Source organism: Pleurodeles waltl, chromosome 5 (assembly GCF_031143425.1).
Source record: "Pleurodeles waltl isolate 20211129_DDA chromosome 5, aPleWal1.hap1.20221129, whole genome shotgun sequence".
Lineage (NCBI taxonomy): Eukaryota > Metazoa > Chordata > Amphibia > Caudata > Salamandridae > Pleurodeles > Pleurodeles waltl.
The window spans coordinates 1,767,600,430-1,767,621,134 of NC_090444.1; the positions used below are offsets into that span (position 1 = coordinate 1,767,600,430).

General features: G+C 42.9%; 1 protein-coding gene across 6 annotated transcripts in view; it reads left to right on the top strand.

Moving 5' to 3' along the window:
• The window catches only part of ENAH (ENAH actin regulator), a 490,360-nt gene that overhangs the window by 376,866 nt on the left and 92,789 nt on the right, over window positions 1-20,705 (top strand). For all 6 annotated transcript variants that reach the window (XM_069236196.1, XM_069236193.1, XM_069236192.1 and 3 more), the window contains one exon: window positions 5,356-5,669. In XM_069236196.1, coding sequence (XP_069092297.1) covers window positions 5,356-5,669 — 314 coding nt within the window. The remainder of the gene's footprint in view (window positions 1-5,355; window positions 5,670-20,705) is intronic.

Here is a 20,705-nt window from a genome sequence, read left to right on the forward strand (position 1 = left end):
TTGTGGATATTTATATAGTTTTCCCCAAAAAAAATATGTTGGTTGTTTAGAAAGGTGTTGGTGTTGAATGTGGAGTTCAAGCGTCAGGCTGACTATGGAGAAGTCTTTGAAGGCTCTAAAGGTATGGTCTTTTCTTTTGTGCTGACCTGGTTTAGTGGACATTCGAGTCAAGGGTTAATGGGTGGTTTGCATTGAGTTGTTGGTGATAAGATAATGCTGTGAGTATGGCCTTTAGAATGCATTGGTTGTGACATGCCGTACCACTTATATTGTATGAGGTTGATTCACCCAAGAAGGTGGTGTGGACACGTTGGATGGATGAGGTGTGGTGAGGAGATCTGAGAATTAATCAGTGAAGTCCTTCCTTGTTCCACTCGGGAGGCCTGCACTGTAGAGGAGATGCAAGGTGGTGATCTGAGTTGCACGATGGGTGAAATTACGTGTCAGCAGCTCCATGGTGTTGTGTTGCTTGTCTGCGGTGAAGGGCCAGGAGCACTTGTCCATGACAGAAGCCTCCTCCCTTCTGGTGTGCACTGTCCACCTAGTGGGTGCTGTAGCCTGTGTGAAGGACTTTTTATAATGTTCAAGGATAGGGTGAACCATGTTTGTGATTAAGATGACCTCATGCTTGTGAAAGGTGATGATCTCAGTGATGTCTCGTGCGTGGTGTGCTGCAGAGCGAACATTAGGCATCATGTGTTCAGTAATTTATAAAAGTATTAGAAAGTAATAAAAATGCCACCATCAAAAGGTGGTGTGCATATGTTTGCAAAAAAAAGTTAATGCAGCATATTACCCTGGGTGCTCTGCTTTCAGGGATTGAAGAGCTATACAATTGCTATACACTGGGTTATGCATTCTGATTCAGGAATACATGCTTGCCTCAGGAAACAAAATTAAATCTTAGTTGGTGCAGTAGAGAATAGTGACTTGTGTATTTTTAGTGCTCCGATGTCAGAGCCTGTGTGAATATGCAAGTTATTATTTAAAAATTGCATTACACACAGTATACTATAGACTGCTAAAAAAAAAAAAAAGCACAGAAATGTTTAAGATAAAATGGTGCTTCCAAAATATAAATTTTAGTAATACCCAGACTGTACATAATGCAATTTTATTTACATAACTGTCCCTTCAACACCTAGTCAGGGATAGTAAGCTCCATACAAGGACAATTTCAGTTGAAAGCACACACGTCATATCAAACATTTTTTGATTTCTTGAAGAATATGCAAGCAGACATTGCACACACAAGTGACTTAAGTTATTGCAATAGTGTTTAAATCTAGATTAATCCAGACATCTTTTGTTGTAGATTGGCATGTGACAAGAGATGGAGTGCTATTGGTAAAGTGTTGAGTAACAGTGTGGAAAGCAAGTCTTATCTGCAGACCCACCATATCTAATTCATCGGTCCTACATGGTAGATGATGACCTTGTACCAAGAGTGCACCAGACTGCTTATGAAATGTACACAAAAGTAACCCTGAGGTGGTAGCCCTGGACCTACGTCAGCCATTAATTAAATGTAGAGAAGGGGGGGGGAACAAAATATCCACCATGCATGGCTTGATATAGTACATAATTACACAGGTAAATACGTGTGCACATTGTGGTAATAAAAGACAATTGACAGTTCCAAGAAAAAGCAAAGCCATGAATCTTCAAAATTTAAACCATCATCTTTCTAACAACACATAGAGTTCCTGCTTGTCTCCAGCCCGGAAAACGTCACAGGCACGGCCCCAAAATAAATATGCCATTGAATAGTTCTTTGCAAAGTGGGCAAAATATGATTAAAGATGCCATCATTCTAGATTCTGGTTTATCTGTGCCATTTCCGTTATCAGTCTGACCCTGTCAACCAATGCAGACTCCAGCACATATATAAAAGACAGGTTGCCCTTTTTCATGCAGTGTTTGGCTCTCCTCATATTGCAGCAGGATAGACTCACAGCTGCAGACTCCCGTCCCCACTCTACCAGCTCTTCTTCTACGGTACTCTGAGCCAGTGAAGCTGCACTTCCAGACAGGGAGGGTCATGTGGAGTGAATGGACAAAGGGATGTCTGAGTCTGTGGCAGCAGACAATGAAGCACGGAGCCTCACTGCTGATAAAAGAAGGGCATGCTGCCGCCATTACTTCAGTCTGGTGATGAGGTCAGCAAGGGCTGGGCTCCAATGGAGTGTGGATAAAGTGAAGTAAACGGGCTGCGTGGAGAGTGAGCGGAGCGCTGAAGTCAGGATTTAAAGACAATAGCCAATCAGAGGGGCAGCTAGAAGGACACCAGGTGGAATTAAAGGACTGTGAGCAGCAGGCGTGTCCCTGTTGTGAGGGGGTGAAGCAGCACCTGTGATAAAGCCATTAAAGAAGTTTACATATTTTTTTTTTTTTTAGAGGCAGTTCTCAGAGCAGGGGCTTGAATAAATTTAAGAGGACATCAGTTTGTAATGATTCTGCCAGTCCTTCTGACAGAGGAGTGTTTATCACGTTAACAATCGTAAACACGAGCACTTACTAAGAAAATGGGAAAAGCAGAGTGGGGTGAGGGGTTCAGCATGGGGCGTAGGGGGAAGGGGTGAGCGATCTGCCCAAGCACAGGGAGATTAATTTTTTTATGGAATATAATAAAAAATATGCCTCTACAGGCATGTGGTGGAGGAGGGTGCAGCAGATGTGAGGAGATAACAAGAATTGGGAGCAGGAGGGGCGGTAGGGAAGCTGAAATAAGATGCAGTCGCCGAAGCTGTCCAAGCACCCACAATGTAACACGATCAGGAAAGAAATAGACCCCCAAACCCACAGGTAAACAACCAAAGCGTAAGGGTAAAGTACTTAGCTGGTGCTCTGTGGCAGGAAACAAAAGACAAAAAGGAGGGACGAAGGAAGGACTAACCATTAGCAAGCAAGGATTTTTAAAGAACACTGACATAGACAAATGAAAAACAATGGGCAGACTTGAAGTCCACAAAGTGTATACAACCGGTCTCAAAGTTCAACCTAGAAATGAAAGATGTACAGGAAATTGTTTTACGCGCCCTGGTACAGCAGTGTACTTTATTTTAGGTGGTTATAGATGTGCAAAAACAAATGAAGTCACTCGCAGTGATAAGCAAATGACTAAAGTAGGCTGGGCTGACCCATTGCCACGTGCTGTATACTGTGGTGGGCTAAAGCAAAATGTAAATGACACTAGATTGTGGATGAAGAGGCCTGACCGAAAATCCTGTCTGTGTACGTGCATACATATTATGAATCTTTTTTTTTTTTTTTTATGCTTGAAGCTGGGTAACAGCTGAAACTGGATCTAGGCCAGACTTCAAACAGGCCCTTTCTACAGAATGTTTGGGAAAACTTTACTTTTCTTGAAGGGAGCATTGAGAAGATCTTGCCTAAAAAACTTTTGTTGCGTAACAGCAAAGCACCTTCAAGCCAGCACAGCTTCTTGGCATAACATAACTGCATTCAGAAGCTTTTTTTCAGCAGTTGTCTGAACACTTCGCTTGACCCACCTAAGCATCCATCTTACATAGGGCAGGACATATGTGGCAAAGCCTTGTGCCCTATAGAATGTATATTTAAAAAACACTTAACTTAGTAGTTTTCATCTCCCACCCCTAAGGTGCCAACTGGTGACATGTACCAGAACGTTATGTACAATACTTTACCTAGCCTTACATTTCTCTCCTTACCAAAGTCATACAAGTGTTGTCCTCTCCCTTTTAAAAGCAATACTGCTTGCAAGAAAAAGGAATTGCTCAGGCCTTCTTGCAAGTGAGGGTGCATTGCTATGTGAAGAATTGCAACTGAACAACATTGGGTTCACAGCATCCCCATCCTCCTACCTAATCGTGGAAGTCTAATTCTTATGATTCATTTTACCTCTTTACATCTTACAAATGTCAGCTTAAAGGCCATGCAAAGAATGAAGAATATTCCTATCAAAACTCCATATTATGTCAATTGACAAATACTGTGCTACTGATTGCCAGAGCAATCACCCTTGGACCTCTTCTGCATGCCCCTTAATGTTCTTCATTGTTTGTTTGAAAGTGAAAGTACAAAAGAGAGGCTACATACCCCCCTTTGGGGCATATAGTAACAATCTCAATGTATCTGTTTCAATCTTTAAGAAATGCTTTTGATGTCCTTTTGTCTTCGCTTTATATGTTACACCGATCTGTTCATTTCCTAAATGTCCCCCTTTTCATAGCAATAAGCAAAATAATTTAGGTAGCCTGAGCTGCACAGGCCACGTCACACACTGCTGGCTTTTCTTTTTCTCAGGCTGGGATCAAGTGACCATTTCCCTACATAGCTCTTGCTGATCCCTCGTTGTGAATGTTTTCCTCTGGAACCTCTGTGTATTTGTATTTTGCTATCAGGTTCTTATTTTCTTACACATGCATCTTTGTGGGTTTCCAGCCTCCTGCTGGAGTCACATTATTGGTGGAGTGCACGCTCTGTGCCCTTCTAGAGGTTCACCCATGCACACATGTTGCAGCTGTGATTTTGTAGTACGCAGGCCACTCCAAAACTATTTATAGTAGAGTCTTGGATCTTTTCGGATCCACAGTCTACATTCCATGTGACTGGCCTCTGAGGTGAATCATTGTTTGAGGCAAAGCAAATGAACAGCATCTCATATTTCAGTTTCCTTGATATTAAGCTGGAAATAGGAGCGAGCTGACTGAAGTAATTAAGGAAAGTATATTTTATATAGTCTATGGTGTGGCAGAGTTCTGTACTATCTCAAACATACACCTATCTTTACCTATAATCTTTCGCATCTGTTACAGCCTACCCTTTGTAACACTGAGTGAAGTAGTTGGCTACTTGACTTCAAAAAACTATGGCATGCCAGGCTGAAAAAGGTGAATGTGCACCGATAGCTAGACACCACTTTGTTTTTGATAACTTTGAGGCAGATGCAGTCCCAGAGCACAATGGCATTGAGATCACACTGGTTAATTGAAGAAAGTTCTGGAGTCTGTATTCATTAAACCACGTTTGGAGAGGAATATGTGTGCCTACTTCGAGGTATAATTTGGTAGCTCTTCCCTCACCTAAACCTCAGCTGAAACCAGAAATAAACTGGCCCTTCCCTTCTGCCCTACCTTAGTCAGTGTAAGACTGCTAGAACCATCATGGTTTGGCTGATGGTTAAACATTGGATACTTAAGGCCTCACATTCCCACATGTACCTGTGCTAATCCTGTCCTGGGCCAAACGTTCCACTGTTACTATTAAGTATGCTGTGATTTGATTAGCATGTGCATGTACACTGTAGAACTATAAGAATAAGAACACCAAGCCCATATGTTTGTTTTAATTTGTTTTATTTTTTATTTTTAGGTGTTACCCAAGGACCACCTGCACCCCCACCTCCCCCACCACCTCCACCTCTTCCTAGTGGTCCATGCTTTACCCCTGCAGCAGGACCCCCACCACCTCCTCCTCCACCACTCCCACCCTCTGGGCCCCCACCTCCACCTGTACCACCTCCTCCCCCTCCTGGCCAGGCACCTCCGCCAGCCCCACCACCACCACCACCACCTCCTGCACCTCCCCTCCCATCTGGAACATTTGGTGGATCATCAGAAGAAAATCGTCCCTTAACAGGACTAGCAGCTGCACTTGCTGGAGCCAAACTTAGGAGAGTATCCAGGGTAATTTGATTTATTGCTGCATTTTTTGTTGTGCTGTATCTGACTTGGTGGTCCAGAAATACTACTGCCTCCATCGCAGGCAATCTGCTGTCTAAAATGTATAGTTCTGATAATTCTTATATCATGAATTGATACATATAATCTTTGGTTAAATGTTGTGTTCCATTAAAGAAGAAACTGGTAATTTCTAGAATGAACATCAACTGTAGCTTCAGATTAATCTTCCAGGAGTTGGTTATCTAAGAATTTATCTTGACACTGTGTACAGTGATATGCCTTTTTAAGTCCTCAGCTGAAGATAATTTCAGATGTTTCAGTTTAGTCTTCTACTCTACACATCAAACATTTGTAGTCAATCCCATTTGACATCACCGATTCCAGAATGGAGCTGTGCTAGTCTGACCTTTTACTTATTTCTGTTAATAAAATAATTTTGTGGTCTAGAGTACAGTGAGTCAGTGGCGCTGGTGATCTTTAAAAGTGGTGGGGCATAGTACCAGCCAGAAGTTAACCCCTATTTGTCTCACTTATATTCGCATCCTCACATTTACTTTCTCCTCACTAACTCTAAATCGCATTCTCTCATTCTCACTCCCACTCTTACACTGAAACATGCTCACTGGTTCTCATTCTCACATACCAACACATTGATACACACTCAGACTGGGCCCTGGTGCAATTGCACTTGCTGCTCCATTGATAGCTACACCCCTGACACGCTTCCACTCCCTCACAACGTCCAGTCACTCATATAACTTCACTCACTTCCTCATATACCTTCACTCACTTCCCTCATACTCACTTTCCCTTGTTCATACACTCATTCTTACTCCTTTCCACTCATCAGTGACACTATCAAGCAACATTCACTCAATCTCATTCACTCTCACTCACATACATAGAGAAGGAGCCAGACAGGCAGAATCGAAAAGGGGAAGAGACACCTTTATCTCTCTCCAAGATTCTTGATAGTACTGGAAGCACCAACCTATGAGAAACTGGAATAGTGCTGGGGATCCTGCCCCGTCTTCTCATTGGTTTCAGGGTTGCACAGGTATGCTCCCTGACAACCACATTTTAGCAGACATACTGTGCCAGCTGAGGCATGTGCAGTATGTCTGCTAAATAAAGTGGATGGTGCAGACATGCAAAGTGTTTTATTTTGAAACAACACTATCTGGATCATGCCTCAGCCCCCTCCTACTGTCAGGATCTCTAGAGTCCCACAATCACTCAACTTCAAATGGAAAGCTCTGATTGGCTGAAGGTTTTTTCCCGCAAGCCGCCTCACTCCTGCGTTAAACCCCCAGAAATTCACTGGAAAATAAACAAAACAAAGGTTGAAGTGACGTTATAAAAGAGTGTGATCTCTTAATTTACAGTAAAAAAAAAAAATAATCTCAAATTCACTGAAGAAAAAAAAATTAAAGTGACCTTGTAGTTCAGTGAAAATGTCGGTTTAAACATAGCGTTTTAATAAAAAAAATACATTTAACAGCTATAGTTATTTCAAGTAACTATAATTCCCACCCCTGACATTTACTCCTTATGACCTCACATATTAAGACACTAATGACGTGTTCTGTAACATTATTGGTGACAACTAAATTGACCTCATAGATGACCTCACTGTGCATGGCAAGAGCACAAAATATAGTTAATTGAAATAACTAGACCTGCTGAATGTCAGTATTTTGTTTAGTTTAAAATGTTACTTTTAAACTGACATTTTCCCTTCACTGTAACTTCACTTTAACCTTTGGTTTTTTAATATATTCTAACAAAAATGAAAAGTTTTTTTTCCCCCAAATCTTCTTTAAAAGAAAAGGGAAATATATTTTTTTTAAAAAGGGCAACATTGCTAGATTGGCTACATATTCCGAAGGCTGGAAACTGATCCTTTACTAAAGCACACTTCTCCACTGACCCATCCTCAGTAACACTTGCTCCAGTTCTGTTTTTTTTCAGCTCCTGATAAAAGGAGAGAGCTGAGCACTTGAGGATCCTGTTGTGTCCTGCCTGTGACAGGTAAAAGGCAGAAAAGAACCCATAAAGTATTTTTGTGCCTAACAGGCACACATTATCCAGGCAAGTGTCCCCACTGTCTGAAGCTTTCTTTCCGAACACAGAAGTACGGGGAGGACATAGTCATATGGCACTTTGCATTGACTTCAGAGAGGTTTCGTGGGTGACTAGATGGCACCCTGTACTTCAGCTATCTCCAGTTTCTGTAGAAGGAGATATAGAAAGATCTCTATGTGAGAATCTTTGCGCGTTCCATTCACTTTTGTAAGATCATGATGTTGAGACCTTTGTCTTTGGCTGTATAGTAGCCTTGGGGAGCTGACTGTTCCTCAGGGTACCACTCTGTCAAATAAACCTATACATTCAATTCCTAAGATAAAGCGGCGTTCAATACTTTAATACAAGCTCTATGCATTTACATCTTTCGGTGTCTTTGACCAGAACACTCAAGCCAAGGACGCATCCTGCCACATCCGATTCAGAATATTGAGGAACTTGCTTCTTGGCAAGAGAAGGGATGTCTCAGCAAGTACTACCAATGTCCAGTTCTCTGTCTCCGATCATCATTCCAGTAGAGCTTCTCCAGTCTAGTTGGTCACAGCACCTATCACATCAGCAATTTTTCTGCCACAAGCCTTGCCTAGCAGACTGTGGTATGTGGTATTCAGACCACTGTTCTAAGAAGAGAAAATATTTAACACTGTATCCCTCTTCATACTTTGATCTGACGACCAAGCTTTGTGCAAGGTTCTTTTACCTCTTTGAGCATTTTGTCTGTATATATGCTATGTGGGGAATTCCAGACTCTCGTGGTCCACCTCTTCACCCAATATTCCAACTTTAGACTCTAGTCCCCTACCTTTACAGGCCCTCCCCCTTCTAGAATCTTTGATGATTTGAGTTGACATGTGTTGGCAAGAAGTGCCCCAATCATCCCTTTATGGTGTCGGATTATGGGTTTGTGCAGATGGCATTTGATTGATTGCAGCATGAATGGGAACCTGAGCAGTAAATTATGGCCAGTGCAGTAAATAGACGGGGCTGGGTCTGCTTAATCTAATACTATACTTAGAGAGACAGTAGGTGTGAGAAAAGGCTTCTCTTAACATGGTTAGCCCACCACTTTTGCCTGTATGTGATGTAGCCTAGAAGGTGTTAGTGCCAAGGGCCTCTGATAACCAGGTTCCCTGGGTCAGATCTCTTTCCCTAAACTGTTGTGATGCATTGGCACAATTGTCAACACCTTTAGCTGCCTCTATAAGTCCCTAGTAAATGGTACCTAGATACTCAAGGCATGGGGTACCTAAGGGTAGGCTCCTGTGGGCAGCAGCACAGATTGTGCTACCTTCTAGGGCCATGCATCCAGATGCACCCAGTCCTACTATTGTAGGCTGAGTGCTCTGAGGCAAACCTGAAACACAAACTCGATGTGGCACACTGCATGTGTGCCCTGTCCACAATACAGTGCACGCTCAGAGTAAGACACCCCTCGGGCAGGCCTTCCAGCCCTAAGGCAGGGTGCACTATAGTGTATGTGAGGGCACAGCTGCATGATCAGTATGCCCAAACAGTCTCCTTGCCAAACCTGGAACATAGTGAACAGAGCAGCCATTTTAATACATGTGCTGGACACAGGTCAGTACAGGTTTCACAGCTACATGATTTCCACTCTGAAACCCTGGGTTGTTTGGTATCAAACAACTCAGAATGATAAATCCAAACTAGTACCAGTATTGGATTTATTACCAAATGTACCTAAGGGTCACCTTAGAGGTGTCCCCTGCAAAAGCTAACTACCCTGGCATGGTTGCTGGCTGATCCTATCCAGCCTACCACAACTAGACACACATCTGCATCCCTGAGGTGAGAGATCCTTCTCTCTGGGATTCAGAACAATGCCCTTCCTGGGTGGAGGTGCCAACACCCCTTCCCTCAGGAATGTGCATTGCCTTGTTGGTGAGTTTTAAAGGGCTTACCGCCTTTGAAACTTGACCACCTGGCCTGCCTCTAGCAGCAGATGGCCGCCCCCATTGCAAACCTCCCACGTTTGGCTGGAGGAACGTTAGGAAAATAAGGACTGGAGCAATGGCCCTACATAGCATGCACCATCCCTAAAGTGTTGCATGCAAGGTGGACTCAATTTCATTTTCCTCCAACTTGGATGGAAGGAAAATGGCTATTCAGGTGTAGGGAAGTTACCTCTGCCCACAGGAAGTGGTCACTTAGTGGGTGTAGCTACCCTAAGCTAGAGGACCCATTGTTCACTACCATGTTCCCCCTAAAACACCCATTAAATACAGTATTTAGTGGGCATCCCTAGACCAAGAAATTAGATTCTAAGGACTCAAGACCACCAGCAACAAGGAAGACCCAAGGCATGAGAGCTGAAGACCTGTTACACAAAGAACAGGCGTCAAACCGTTCCTGCTGCACCCAGGACTCGACAATCCCTGCTCAGGGGTTGCTTCGACACTGGACTGACTTAAATCTCCCCCCTCCCCACAAATCCCCCAAGAGGAGCTCCACTCTTCAAACTCACCAAAGATCTTCCACCAAAGTGAGGGCATGACTCTGCAACCCCAAGAAACCAACAAGCCACTGAGGTCCACTTCACTGACCAGCTGCTGACAGTCGAACCAGACACTACAGCCAGACCAAACTTCACACCACGGACTGCGAGGGCAAACCCTGCCAGTGTGCCAAGTTTGGTGGGACTGCACCCTCCAGTGGCCGAACTGCACAACTGAAGTGGTCACTTCACATTGGACACCCAGAAAGACAGTCCACTCCAGACTGTAAAAAGACCAGGAGGAAGCCCCAGTTGAAGGACTTCAGAAACCACCGGGTCCTCCCACCAGGGTGCCTCTGCTGACCTGTAAGCAACCCTCTAACCGACATAATTTCTGCTTCGAAGGGCCCTTTGGTGCACATCTCTTGGCTCACTGATTTGCTCTGCACCTGACCACCCTCTGCCCTGAAGATCCAACTGTGCTGTAAGGGTCCTGTACCCCTTGCAACCTCGACAATCCAAGGGGACCCCCAGGATTCACCTTTAAACTTAACTGTGTATTGCTTTTCCAAGTGGTCCCTCGCAGAGGCCCTGCACCTGCGACTTTTTCCACTGCTCCCGACGGAACCTGGAGCTGTCCGAGCTTCTCCAGCTGGCACACTGTGTCCACCGATCAATCTGCAAAAGAAGAACTTGGTAAACCTACTGTCTGATTTTATATGCATTTTTAAAAGTTATCTTCCATTGATTCCGATGGTGCATAATTAAGCACAAAATTACTTTTTCTTAAACTTCAACAATTCATAACTTGTAAAGTACTTATCCGATTTTGATGATCTTGGTCTTAAAATGTTGATAAAAATCTGGAATATTTTTGTAAATTGGTTTCTAGTTAGTCTTTTGGGTGTGTCTTGCTTTGATACTGTGAGTACAACAAATGTTTTGCACTTCTCCAAGATTAGCCTAACTGCTCGACCAAGCTACCATAAAAATTAGTGCATTAGGTGGTCTCGTTTTTACCCCTGTAAACCGTGTGGTTGCCTGGACCCCCTGCACAGTGTACCTAGCTTTGCACACTACATAGAGGGCCAGCCTCCTACAGTAGCAGCCTGCTAATGAGATTTAATTGGAAGATATTGCGAATAGATGAAAAATTGGTATCCAAGATGGCACAAATGTTGATTTGCTCAACCAGGAATACTTTAAAAAAGATTTGCATGTTACCAGAATATACTCCTTTGAAATTTCTAAAATGAGTTTTGTGTTTAACTTTAAGAACTGTGCAGTACTTAAGACTGGTTTTGGACTGGATTAAGCACTATACTATCTGGTTACAGTAACGTGTAAAAGATTATTTATTTTTCCTTGACCATTGATGTTGCCCTGGTTTTGTATGTAAGAAGTACTCTTTTGATACCAAGTCTGCAAAATGTGGAGTGATACTACAAATATAATCCAAACCATTACAGCTGTTACCTTAGCTTAATACCTGTAGTGTATGCATTGTGAAAGTGTGAATGATATATATATAATATATATATATATATATATATATATGTTCGATGGCATGTGTAGCTGTAGATACACATGCTGCACATCCCGCCATCTGGTGTTGGGCTCTGAGTGTTACAAGTTGTTTTTCTTCGAAGAAGTCTTTTTTTTTTGAGTCACGAGACCGAGGGACTCCTCCCATTTCGACTCCATTGCGCATGGGCGTCGACTCCATCTTAGATTGTTTTTTTTTCCGCCATCGGGTTCGGACGTGTTCCTTTTCGCTCCGTGTTTCGGGTCGGAAAGTTAGTTAGAATCTCGGAAAAATCGTCGGTATTGTTTGCGTTCGGTATCGGGTTAGTTACAACAGATCCACACCGAATTAAGAAGAGCTCCGGTGGCCCTTCGGGGTTTTCTTCCATCCCCGTCGGGGCCTGGTCGGCCCGGCCACGTGTCTCTTCAAGGCTGATGGAACGGACCCCATTCCGCTTCTGTCCAAAAATGCCATAACAAGTATACATATACAGATCAACATCTGGTCTGTAACTTGTGTTTGTCACCAGAACACAAGGAGGATACTTGAGGCCTGTCGAGCGTTTCGGTCCAGGAAGACACTCAGGGACCGAAGAGCAAGAAGACTGCAAATGGCGTCGGCGCCGACAGGACAAGAGCGTTTCGAGGAGGAGGAAGAAACATTCTCCACCCAGGAGTCGGACTCTGAGGAGATTGATCCCGAGGAAACGCCTAAAACCGTGAGTAAGACGTCGAAACCAAGAACTCACGAGAAAAGCGCTAAAGCCCAGGGGACGCCACCGCCAACAGGCCATGGCTTAACCCGAAAAGTAGGTGACCGTTCATCGGCACCGAAAAAGGGCGAGCTGGTGTCGAAGTCATCCGACTCCGGTCGAGATACCGGCACACAGCAATCTTGGGCCCTAGATAGTGGCTCAGAGAAGATTCGGCACCGAGACAGCGGCACCGAAACGGGTCGGCACCGAGAGAGCACGACGCCGAAAGTAAAAAAGGTTTCGTCAGAGCTGAAAAAAAAGCAGCCGAAAAGGTTTCGGTACCGAAATATCCGGCCTCGGAACCGAAAACAAGTTCCTACACTGAGGAACAAGGACTGTCCACACAAATGAAGACACATAGATTTGGACAGGAATTACAGGCAATAGAGCCAGATCACACACAAAGACGGCTCTTTATTCAAAAGATACAGGGAAGATCGGCACTCTTCCTCCAGTCAAAATGAAACGCAAGCTTGCCTTCCAAGACAAGGACAAACAGCCACACGCAAAGGTGGCTAAACAAGTAACACCGCCACCATCCCCACATCACTCTCCGCAACCATCACCGGTAGCCACTCCACCAATGATGCAATCCCCAACTCATACAGGAATGAGTCAAGATGACCCTGACGCATGGGACCTTTATGACGCACCAGTGTCAGATAATAGTCCAGAATGCTATCCAGCTAAACCATCGGCACCAGAGGATAGTACAGGCTACGCACAGGTGGTGTCAAGAGCAGCGGCATTTCATAATGTCAGCCTTCATTCAGAGCCCATTGAAGACGACTTTCTTTTTAATACACTGTCGTCCACACACAGCCAATATCAGAGTCTTCCTATGCTACCCGGAATGCTAAAACGCTCCAAACAAGTGTTTGAGGAGCCTGTTAAAGGGAGAGCCATTACTCCAAGAGTAGATAAAAAATATAAACCGCCACCAACAGACCCAGTGTACATTACACAACAGCTAACACCAGACTCTGTTGTAGTGGGAGCAGCCCGCAAAAGAGCCAACTCTCATACTTCAGGAGATGCACCACCTCCAGATAAAGAAAGTCGAAAATTCGATGCTGCAGGCAAAAGGGTGGCGGCACAGGCAGCAAACCAGTGGCGTATTGCAAATTCACAAGCTTTGCTAGCCAGATATGATAGGGCCCATTGGGATGAGATGCAACACCTTATTGAACATTTACCCAAGGAGTTCCAAAAAAGAGCGCAGCAAGTAGTAGAAGGAGGACAGGGTATCTCCAATAATCTGATACGGTCAGCAATGGATGCTGCAGACACAGCTGCTAGAACTGTCAACACAGCAGTAACAATAAGGAGACATGCATGGCTGCGTACATCAGGATTTAAACCAGAGATACATCAAGCTGTGCTGAATATGCCATTCAACGGACAGCAGTTGTTTTGGCCGGAGGTGGACACTGCGATCGAAAAACTTAAGAAAGACACTGACACGGCCAAAGCCATGGGCGCACTCTACTCCCCACAGAGCAGAGGCACATTTCGAAAGACACAATTTCGAGGGGGGTTTCGAGGGCAAACCACAGAAGCCACAACCTCACAAAGCCCACTTACCAGAGCCAGTATCAGCGGGGAGGTTTTCGGGGACAATATAGAGGGGGACAATTTCAAAGGAATAGAGGAAAGTTCCAAAGTCCCAAAACTCCTCCAACTAAGCAGTGACTTCAAGGTCACAAATCCCCAACACAACACCTGTGGGGGGGAGACTAACCAAATTTTACAAACATTGGGAGGAAATAACAACAGACAATTGGGTCTTAGCAATTATCCAGCATGGTTATTGCATAGAATTTCTCAAATTCCCTCCAAACATCCCACCGAAAACACACAATATGTCAAAACAACATATAGATCTTCTAGGACTAGAAGTTCAGGCATTGCTACAAAAAGAAGCAATAGAGTTAGTACCAAAACAACAAATAAACACAGGAGTTTACTCCCTGTACTTTCTGATACCCAAAAAAGACAAGAGTCTGAGACCTATACTAGATCTCAGAACATTAAATACCTACATCAAATCAGATCACTTTCACATGGTTACATTACAAGACGTAATCCCACTGCTCAAACAACAAGACTACATGACAACACTAGACCTAAAGGATGCATATTTCCATATACCAATACATCCTTCACACAGAAAGTACCTAAGGTTTGTATTCCAAGGGATACATTACCAATTCAAAGTGTTGCCATTCGGAATAACAACTGCACCAAGAGTTTTTACAAAATGCCTAGCAATAGTAGCTGCACATATCAGAAGGCAGCAAATACATGTGTTCCCGTACCTAGACGATTGGTTAATCAAAACCAACACGCTAAGACGGTGTTCACAACACACAAAATATGTCATAGAAATCCTCCACAAACTAGGTTTCTCAGTCAACTACACAGTCACACCTTCTGCCGTGTCAAACACAGCAATACTTAGGAGCAACAATCAACACAGCAAAAGGGATTGCCACTCCAAGTCCACAAAGAGTTCACACATTTCACAATGTGATACAGACCATGTATCCAAATCAAAAGATACAAGTCAAACTGGTGATGAAGCTACTAGGCATGATGTCTTCATGCATAGACATTGTCCCAAACGCAAGGTTGCACATGCGGCCCTTACAACAGTGCCTACCATCACAATGGTCACAAGCACAGGGTCAGCTTCTAGATCTGGTGTTGATACATACATCTCGCTTCAATGGTGGAACAGTATAAATATAAACCAAGGGCGGCCTTTCCAAGACCCAGTGCCACAATACGTAATAACAGATGCTTCCATGATAGGGTGGGGAGCACACCTCAATCAACACAGCATCCAAGGACAATGGGACATACAGCAAAAACAGTTTCACATAAATCACTTAGAACTGTTAGCGGTATTTCTAGCGCTCAAAGCATGTCAACCCATAATAAGCCACAAACACATTCTTGTCAAAACAGACAACATGACAACAATGTATTACCTAAACAAACAGGGAGGCACACACTCGACACAGTTGTGTCTCCTAACACAGAAAATATGGCATTGGGCGATTCACAACCACATTCGCCTAATAGCACAATTTATTGCAGGAATTCAGAACCAGTTAGCAGACAATCTCTCTCGGGATCACCAACAGATCCACGAATGGGAGATTCACCCCCAAATACTAAACACTTACTTCCAAATGTGGGGAACACCACAAATCTATTTGCAACAAAAGAAAACTCAAAATGCCAAAACTTCGCATCCAGGTACCCACAAGATCAGTATCAGGGCAATGCGTTATGGATGAGCTGGTCAGGGATATTTGCTTACGCTTTTCCCCCTCTCCCACTCCTTCCATATCTAGTAAACAAATTGAGTCCAAACAAACTCAAACTCATACTAATAGCACCGACATGGGCAAGACAACCTTGGTACACAACACTACTAGACCTCTCAGTAGTACCTCATGTCAAACTACCAAACAAACCAGATCTGTTAACACAACACAAACAACAGATCAGACATCAAAATCCAGCATCGCTGAATCTAGCAATTTGGCTCCTGAAATCCTAGAATTCGGACACTTAGACCTCACACAAGAATGTATGGAGGTCATAAGACAAGCTAGGAAACCTACCACTAGACACTGCTATGCAAATAAGTGGAAAAGATTTGTTTATTACTGCCATAATAATAAAATTCAACCATTACACGCATCTGCCAAAGATATAGTAGGATACTTACTACATTTGCAAAAGTCAAAGCTAGCTTTCTCTTCAATAAAGATACATCTGACCGCAATTTCAGCCTACCTGCAAATTACGCACTCAACTTCATTATTTAGGATACCAGTCATAAAAGCATTTATGGAAGGCCTAAAGAGAATTATACCACCACGAACACCACCAGTTCCTTCATGGAACCTCAACATTGTCTTAACACGACTCATGGGTCCACCTTTTGAGCCCATGCACTCTTGTGAAATGCAATATTTAACATGGAAAGTTGCATTTTTGATTGCCATCACATCTCTAAGAAGAGTGAGTGAAATTCATGCATTTACCATACAAGAACCATTTATTCAAATACACAAGCATAAAGTAGTTCTACGGACAAATCCAAAATTTTTACCAAAAGTGATCTCACCGTTTCACTTGAATCAAACAGTAGAATTACCAGTGTTCTTCCCACAGCCAGATTCTGTAGCTGAAAGAGCACTGCATACATTAGACATCAAAAGAGCACTAATGTACTACATTGACAGAACAAAACTAATTCGAAAAACAAAACCACTATTTATTGCTTTCCAAAAACCTCATACAGGGAATCCAATTTCTAAACAAGGCATTGCTAGATGGATAGTTAAGTGTATTCAAACCTGCTATCTTAAAGCAAAGAGAGAGCTGCCTATTACACCAAAGGCACACTCAACCAGAAAAAAAGGTGCTACCATGGCCTTTCTAGGAAATATTCCAATGAACGAAATATGTAAGGCAGCAACATGGTCTACGCCTCATACATTTACCAAACACTACTGTGTAGATGTGTTAACGGCACAACAAGCCACAGTAGGTCAAGCTGTACTACGAACATTATCTCAAACAACTTCAACTCCTACAGGCTGAACCACCGCTTTTGGGGAAATAACTGCTTACTAGTCTATGCACAGCATGTGTATCTGCAGCTACACATGCCATCGAACGGAAAATGTCACTTACCCAGTGTACATCTGTTCGTGGCATTAGTCGCTGCAGATTCACATGCGCCCACCCGCCTCCCCAGGAGCCTGTAGCCGTTTAGAAGTTGATCTTGAACATTTGTACATTTGTAAATATATTACTTTAAACTTCATTATGTACATACGTATTCACTCCATTGCATGGGCACTATTACTAGCATACACAACTCCTACCTCACCCTCTGTGGGGAAAACAATCTAAGATGGAGTCGACGCCCATGCGCAATGGAGTCGAAATGGGAGGAGTCCCTCGGTCTCGTGACTCGAAAAAAAGACTTCTTCAAAGAAAAACAACTTGTAACACTCCGAGCCCAACACCAGATGGCAGGATGTGCAGCATGTGAATCTGCAGCGACTAATGCCACGAACAGATGTACACTGGGTAAGTGACATTCTCCATATAGTTCTTGACCTGAATAATTTCACGAGACCTAGGTTTATGTGGATTTGGTTGTCCGATTTTTAGCAATCATATATTAAGTTCTGTTTGTCAACTTAACCATTCCCACTTTTAAGACTAAGTGAGTGGTTGTTAACCCTGCTATATATGTTTGTACAATTGAGTTACAAGAAGATTAACATTTTTTGCTGTTCTATACACTTAACTCAAGTTTCGGGAACTGTTGGTTGAAACCAGTCTTTGTTGATTTGGGTTAAACTCTTTAGGCGGGGTGCAATGAATGATGTGTAAGATTGTTTCGTAATGACAAGTATACCTGCAACTTATTTACTCTTCATAAGAAACTTACATTGATCTGGACCTAGAGACTTTTAAAGATTGCTTTTAGCATGCTTTATATGTAATGCACTATATTAACGTTTGTAAAGTGAAATCATGATGGATTTGTTTTAAACATTTCAATCTTCTCATGCTAGGAAGTGAGATGGTGGTACACGAGTTGAATAAGCTGTTGCCTGAAATGTTTGTTTAAATGGTTTTAAGGAATGAACATTTATTCATCTTCTGTACCTCTAGGAAGAGCACCAGAAACATTGGTGCTTATGGAAAACGTTTTATTTTCTTTGTTTTTTCTTCTTGTGGTGCCCAGAAAAGGGATCATCCATAGAAGTCATCTTACCACAACCAACACCTATGTTTTGGAATTTTCTTTCTCTCCTTTTTATACTGTGACTTTGGTGCTGTACCAAGTAGGGGTTTGAATTTTATTTTTGCTCACCTTGTGCAGCCACATCTAAACCATGGAACTCTATTCTGAAAGCCCCAGGACTTATTCTGAGGGATAAGAAAAGCTGCTGAATACTAGCACCAGAAGCATGGGCATTCATAGAAACTTTACTACACAAGAGTTGCACACCTTCTGGGGTTCAGACACTAGAACAGAACTGAACACTTCCAGTATGTTTCTTGAAGCCAGTCTTCAGCAGCATACATACATGCAAGTAGGAGTATAGTTTGACGTTAAAGGCAATCAATTAATGGAAACTAAAATAGAAAATAAAAAAAACATCACAGGATGAGGTTACAATAACAGATGCCAACATCCTAAAACAAAAAAAAAAAAGGTCTTATTAGGAGAAGAACTTCTCTGAGACCTGCAGATCGGTAGAAAAAACAGGAACTGAGCTCTAATGGTTTGCAATACAGGGGCTGGTCTGCTGCACAAGGGAGGTTAAACACTTGTTTGGTTCTGCTGGCAAAACCTTACAATGATGGCATTCTTTTGGAGTGTTGTCTGGCCCTGCCTGCTGTGCTGGCAATTCCTGACCAGTTCTAAAGAAGGGAGAGGAAGAACTAAAGGTAATGGAATCACAAGGAAAATAACAATGATGTTCACCCTTCACCCTTGTCATATGCCAGACTAAAGTCACTCAGGACACACTGCAGTTCCAATTGATACCTTGTAACAAACGTTTCAAGGATAATAGCCATGCTACATTAATCTAAATCAACTAGGTTTGTTGGTCTCCAGCTTTGTGTTTTTTCAAGGGAGTGATGATGTTTTGTAGCCTTGTCGAGCTAGATGATGGGCCTGCCCAGGGTAGATGTTGAACAGCTCAGTGTTTGACAGTATTTGTTCCATTATAGCCATGATTTTGACTAAACTGTGCTCCTAAGTGTAGATGGATACACACATGTACATGGTTTTGGAGTCAGTTTCCAGGCAATTTGCAGGAATGTTACCATAGGAGGTATATTTTCTGTCTATGAAATGACACATGAGATCACAGCAGGACCTGCGAGATTATAATATAGAAGGTGAATTGTATGTCTTTGAGCTCTCTATATATTCCAAAAGATTTCCTTGAAAAAATTGGTTTCAGCTCCTAGACAATCTGCCACTTCAGCCTTGTGTGTGGCTCATTTGTGACCCTAGTGTTTGAAGTGACAGGGCAATTAATATAGTTGCCTCTGCTTTTTCTTACTTCTGTTTATTGCTTCACTTAACAAAGGTCCCAAATGATATAGCACTGGTCGGGTACAGATCTGACTCATCACACAACAGCTGATTTTATAATATGCTTAATGTTCATTCAGTTATCAGTTTTGTTTAATATTTCAGTGCTGAACTTATTTTCAAATAGTCGTGATCCCCACTTTAAAAAAACAATCACACTCCTTGTCATGGTGAACTCTGAGTCACTAAATTAACCTGAGTTAAACCACCTGGTATATGTGGTGCAAAGCAGACATGCTTATCTTGGAAAAGTGTATAAGTTATTTACGCAGTACCAAAGCGTTAAAGTCATAATACAAAGCAAAAATGATTCTAAACCAAATTAGAAGAATAGAGTAATGTAAAATAAAATAATAGGGAAATTACACTATTCCAAAAAGGGATACCTGAGGTAAGAGTTTAAAAAATGAGACCATAATGCCAAAACAAACACAAAACACCAATAATAGTATATGGTAGAGGTAGACCTGGACCTAATTTCATGCCAACCGCAATGGAGTGTCTGATACAGCAACTAGTTTTATCATGGTCAACAGTCTTAAGTCAACTTAAGTACACTTCTAGCACCCTCTGGACCTTGGGGGAGACACCTAGAGACTCGCAGCCTGTCAGGCAGAGGCCAACAGCAGGGTACGGTCAGGTTGCCACTGGTTAGCTGGGTACATCCAGGAAAAGGCCTGTTGCTGCTTGTCTCCCTGTAGCCACACTGGAAGTCAGCCAACTGACCCTAGGAGTCCACTTCTTTGACCTGGGTACAGGACGAAGCAGGTCCAAAAGATTTCCTTGAAAAAATACATCCCTTTAGAGCTCCTCTCAGGTCACAGACAGGAGTAGAAGATCTCTTCTGATCTTCTGCATATCCAGTAAATCTTCTGAAGTGGGTGACTGTAGGTGCACATTTTTGCCTGGTACCAACTGAGGGGTTGGAGTGATTCCTGTATATGCCTTAACCAATAGACTGGAAAAAGTGGGCCAGGTTGGCCCTGGGAACTTTCAGTCGTTGTTTCCCTTACTTCATCCAGACCCAAAATGTCATATGTCAGGGCAATTCCAAGATGTCAAAAGCCTTT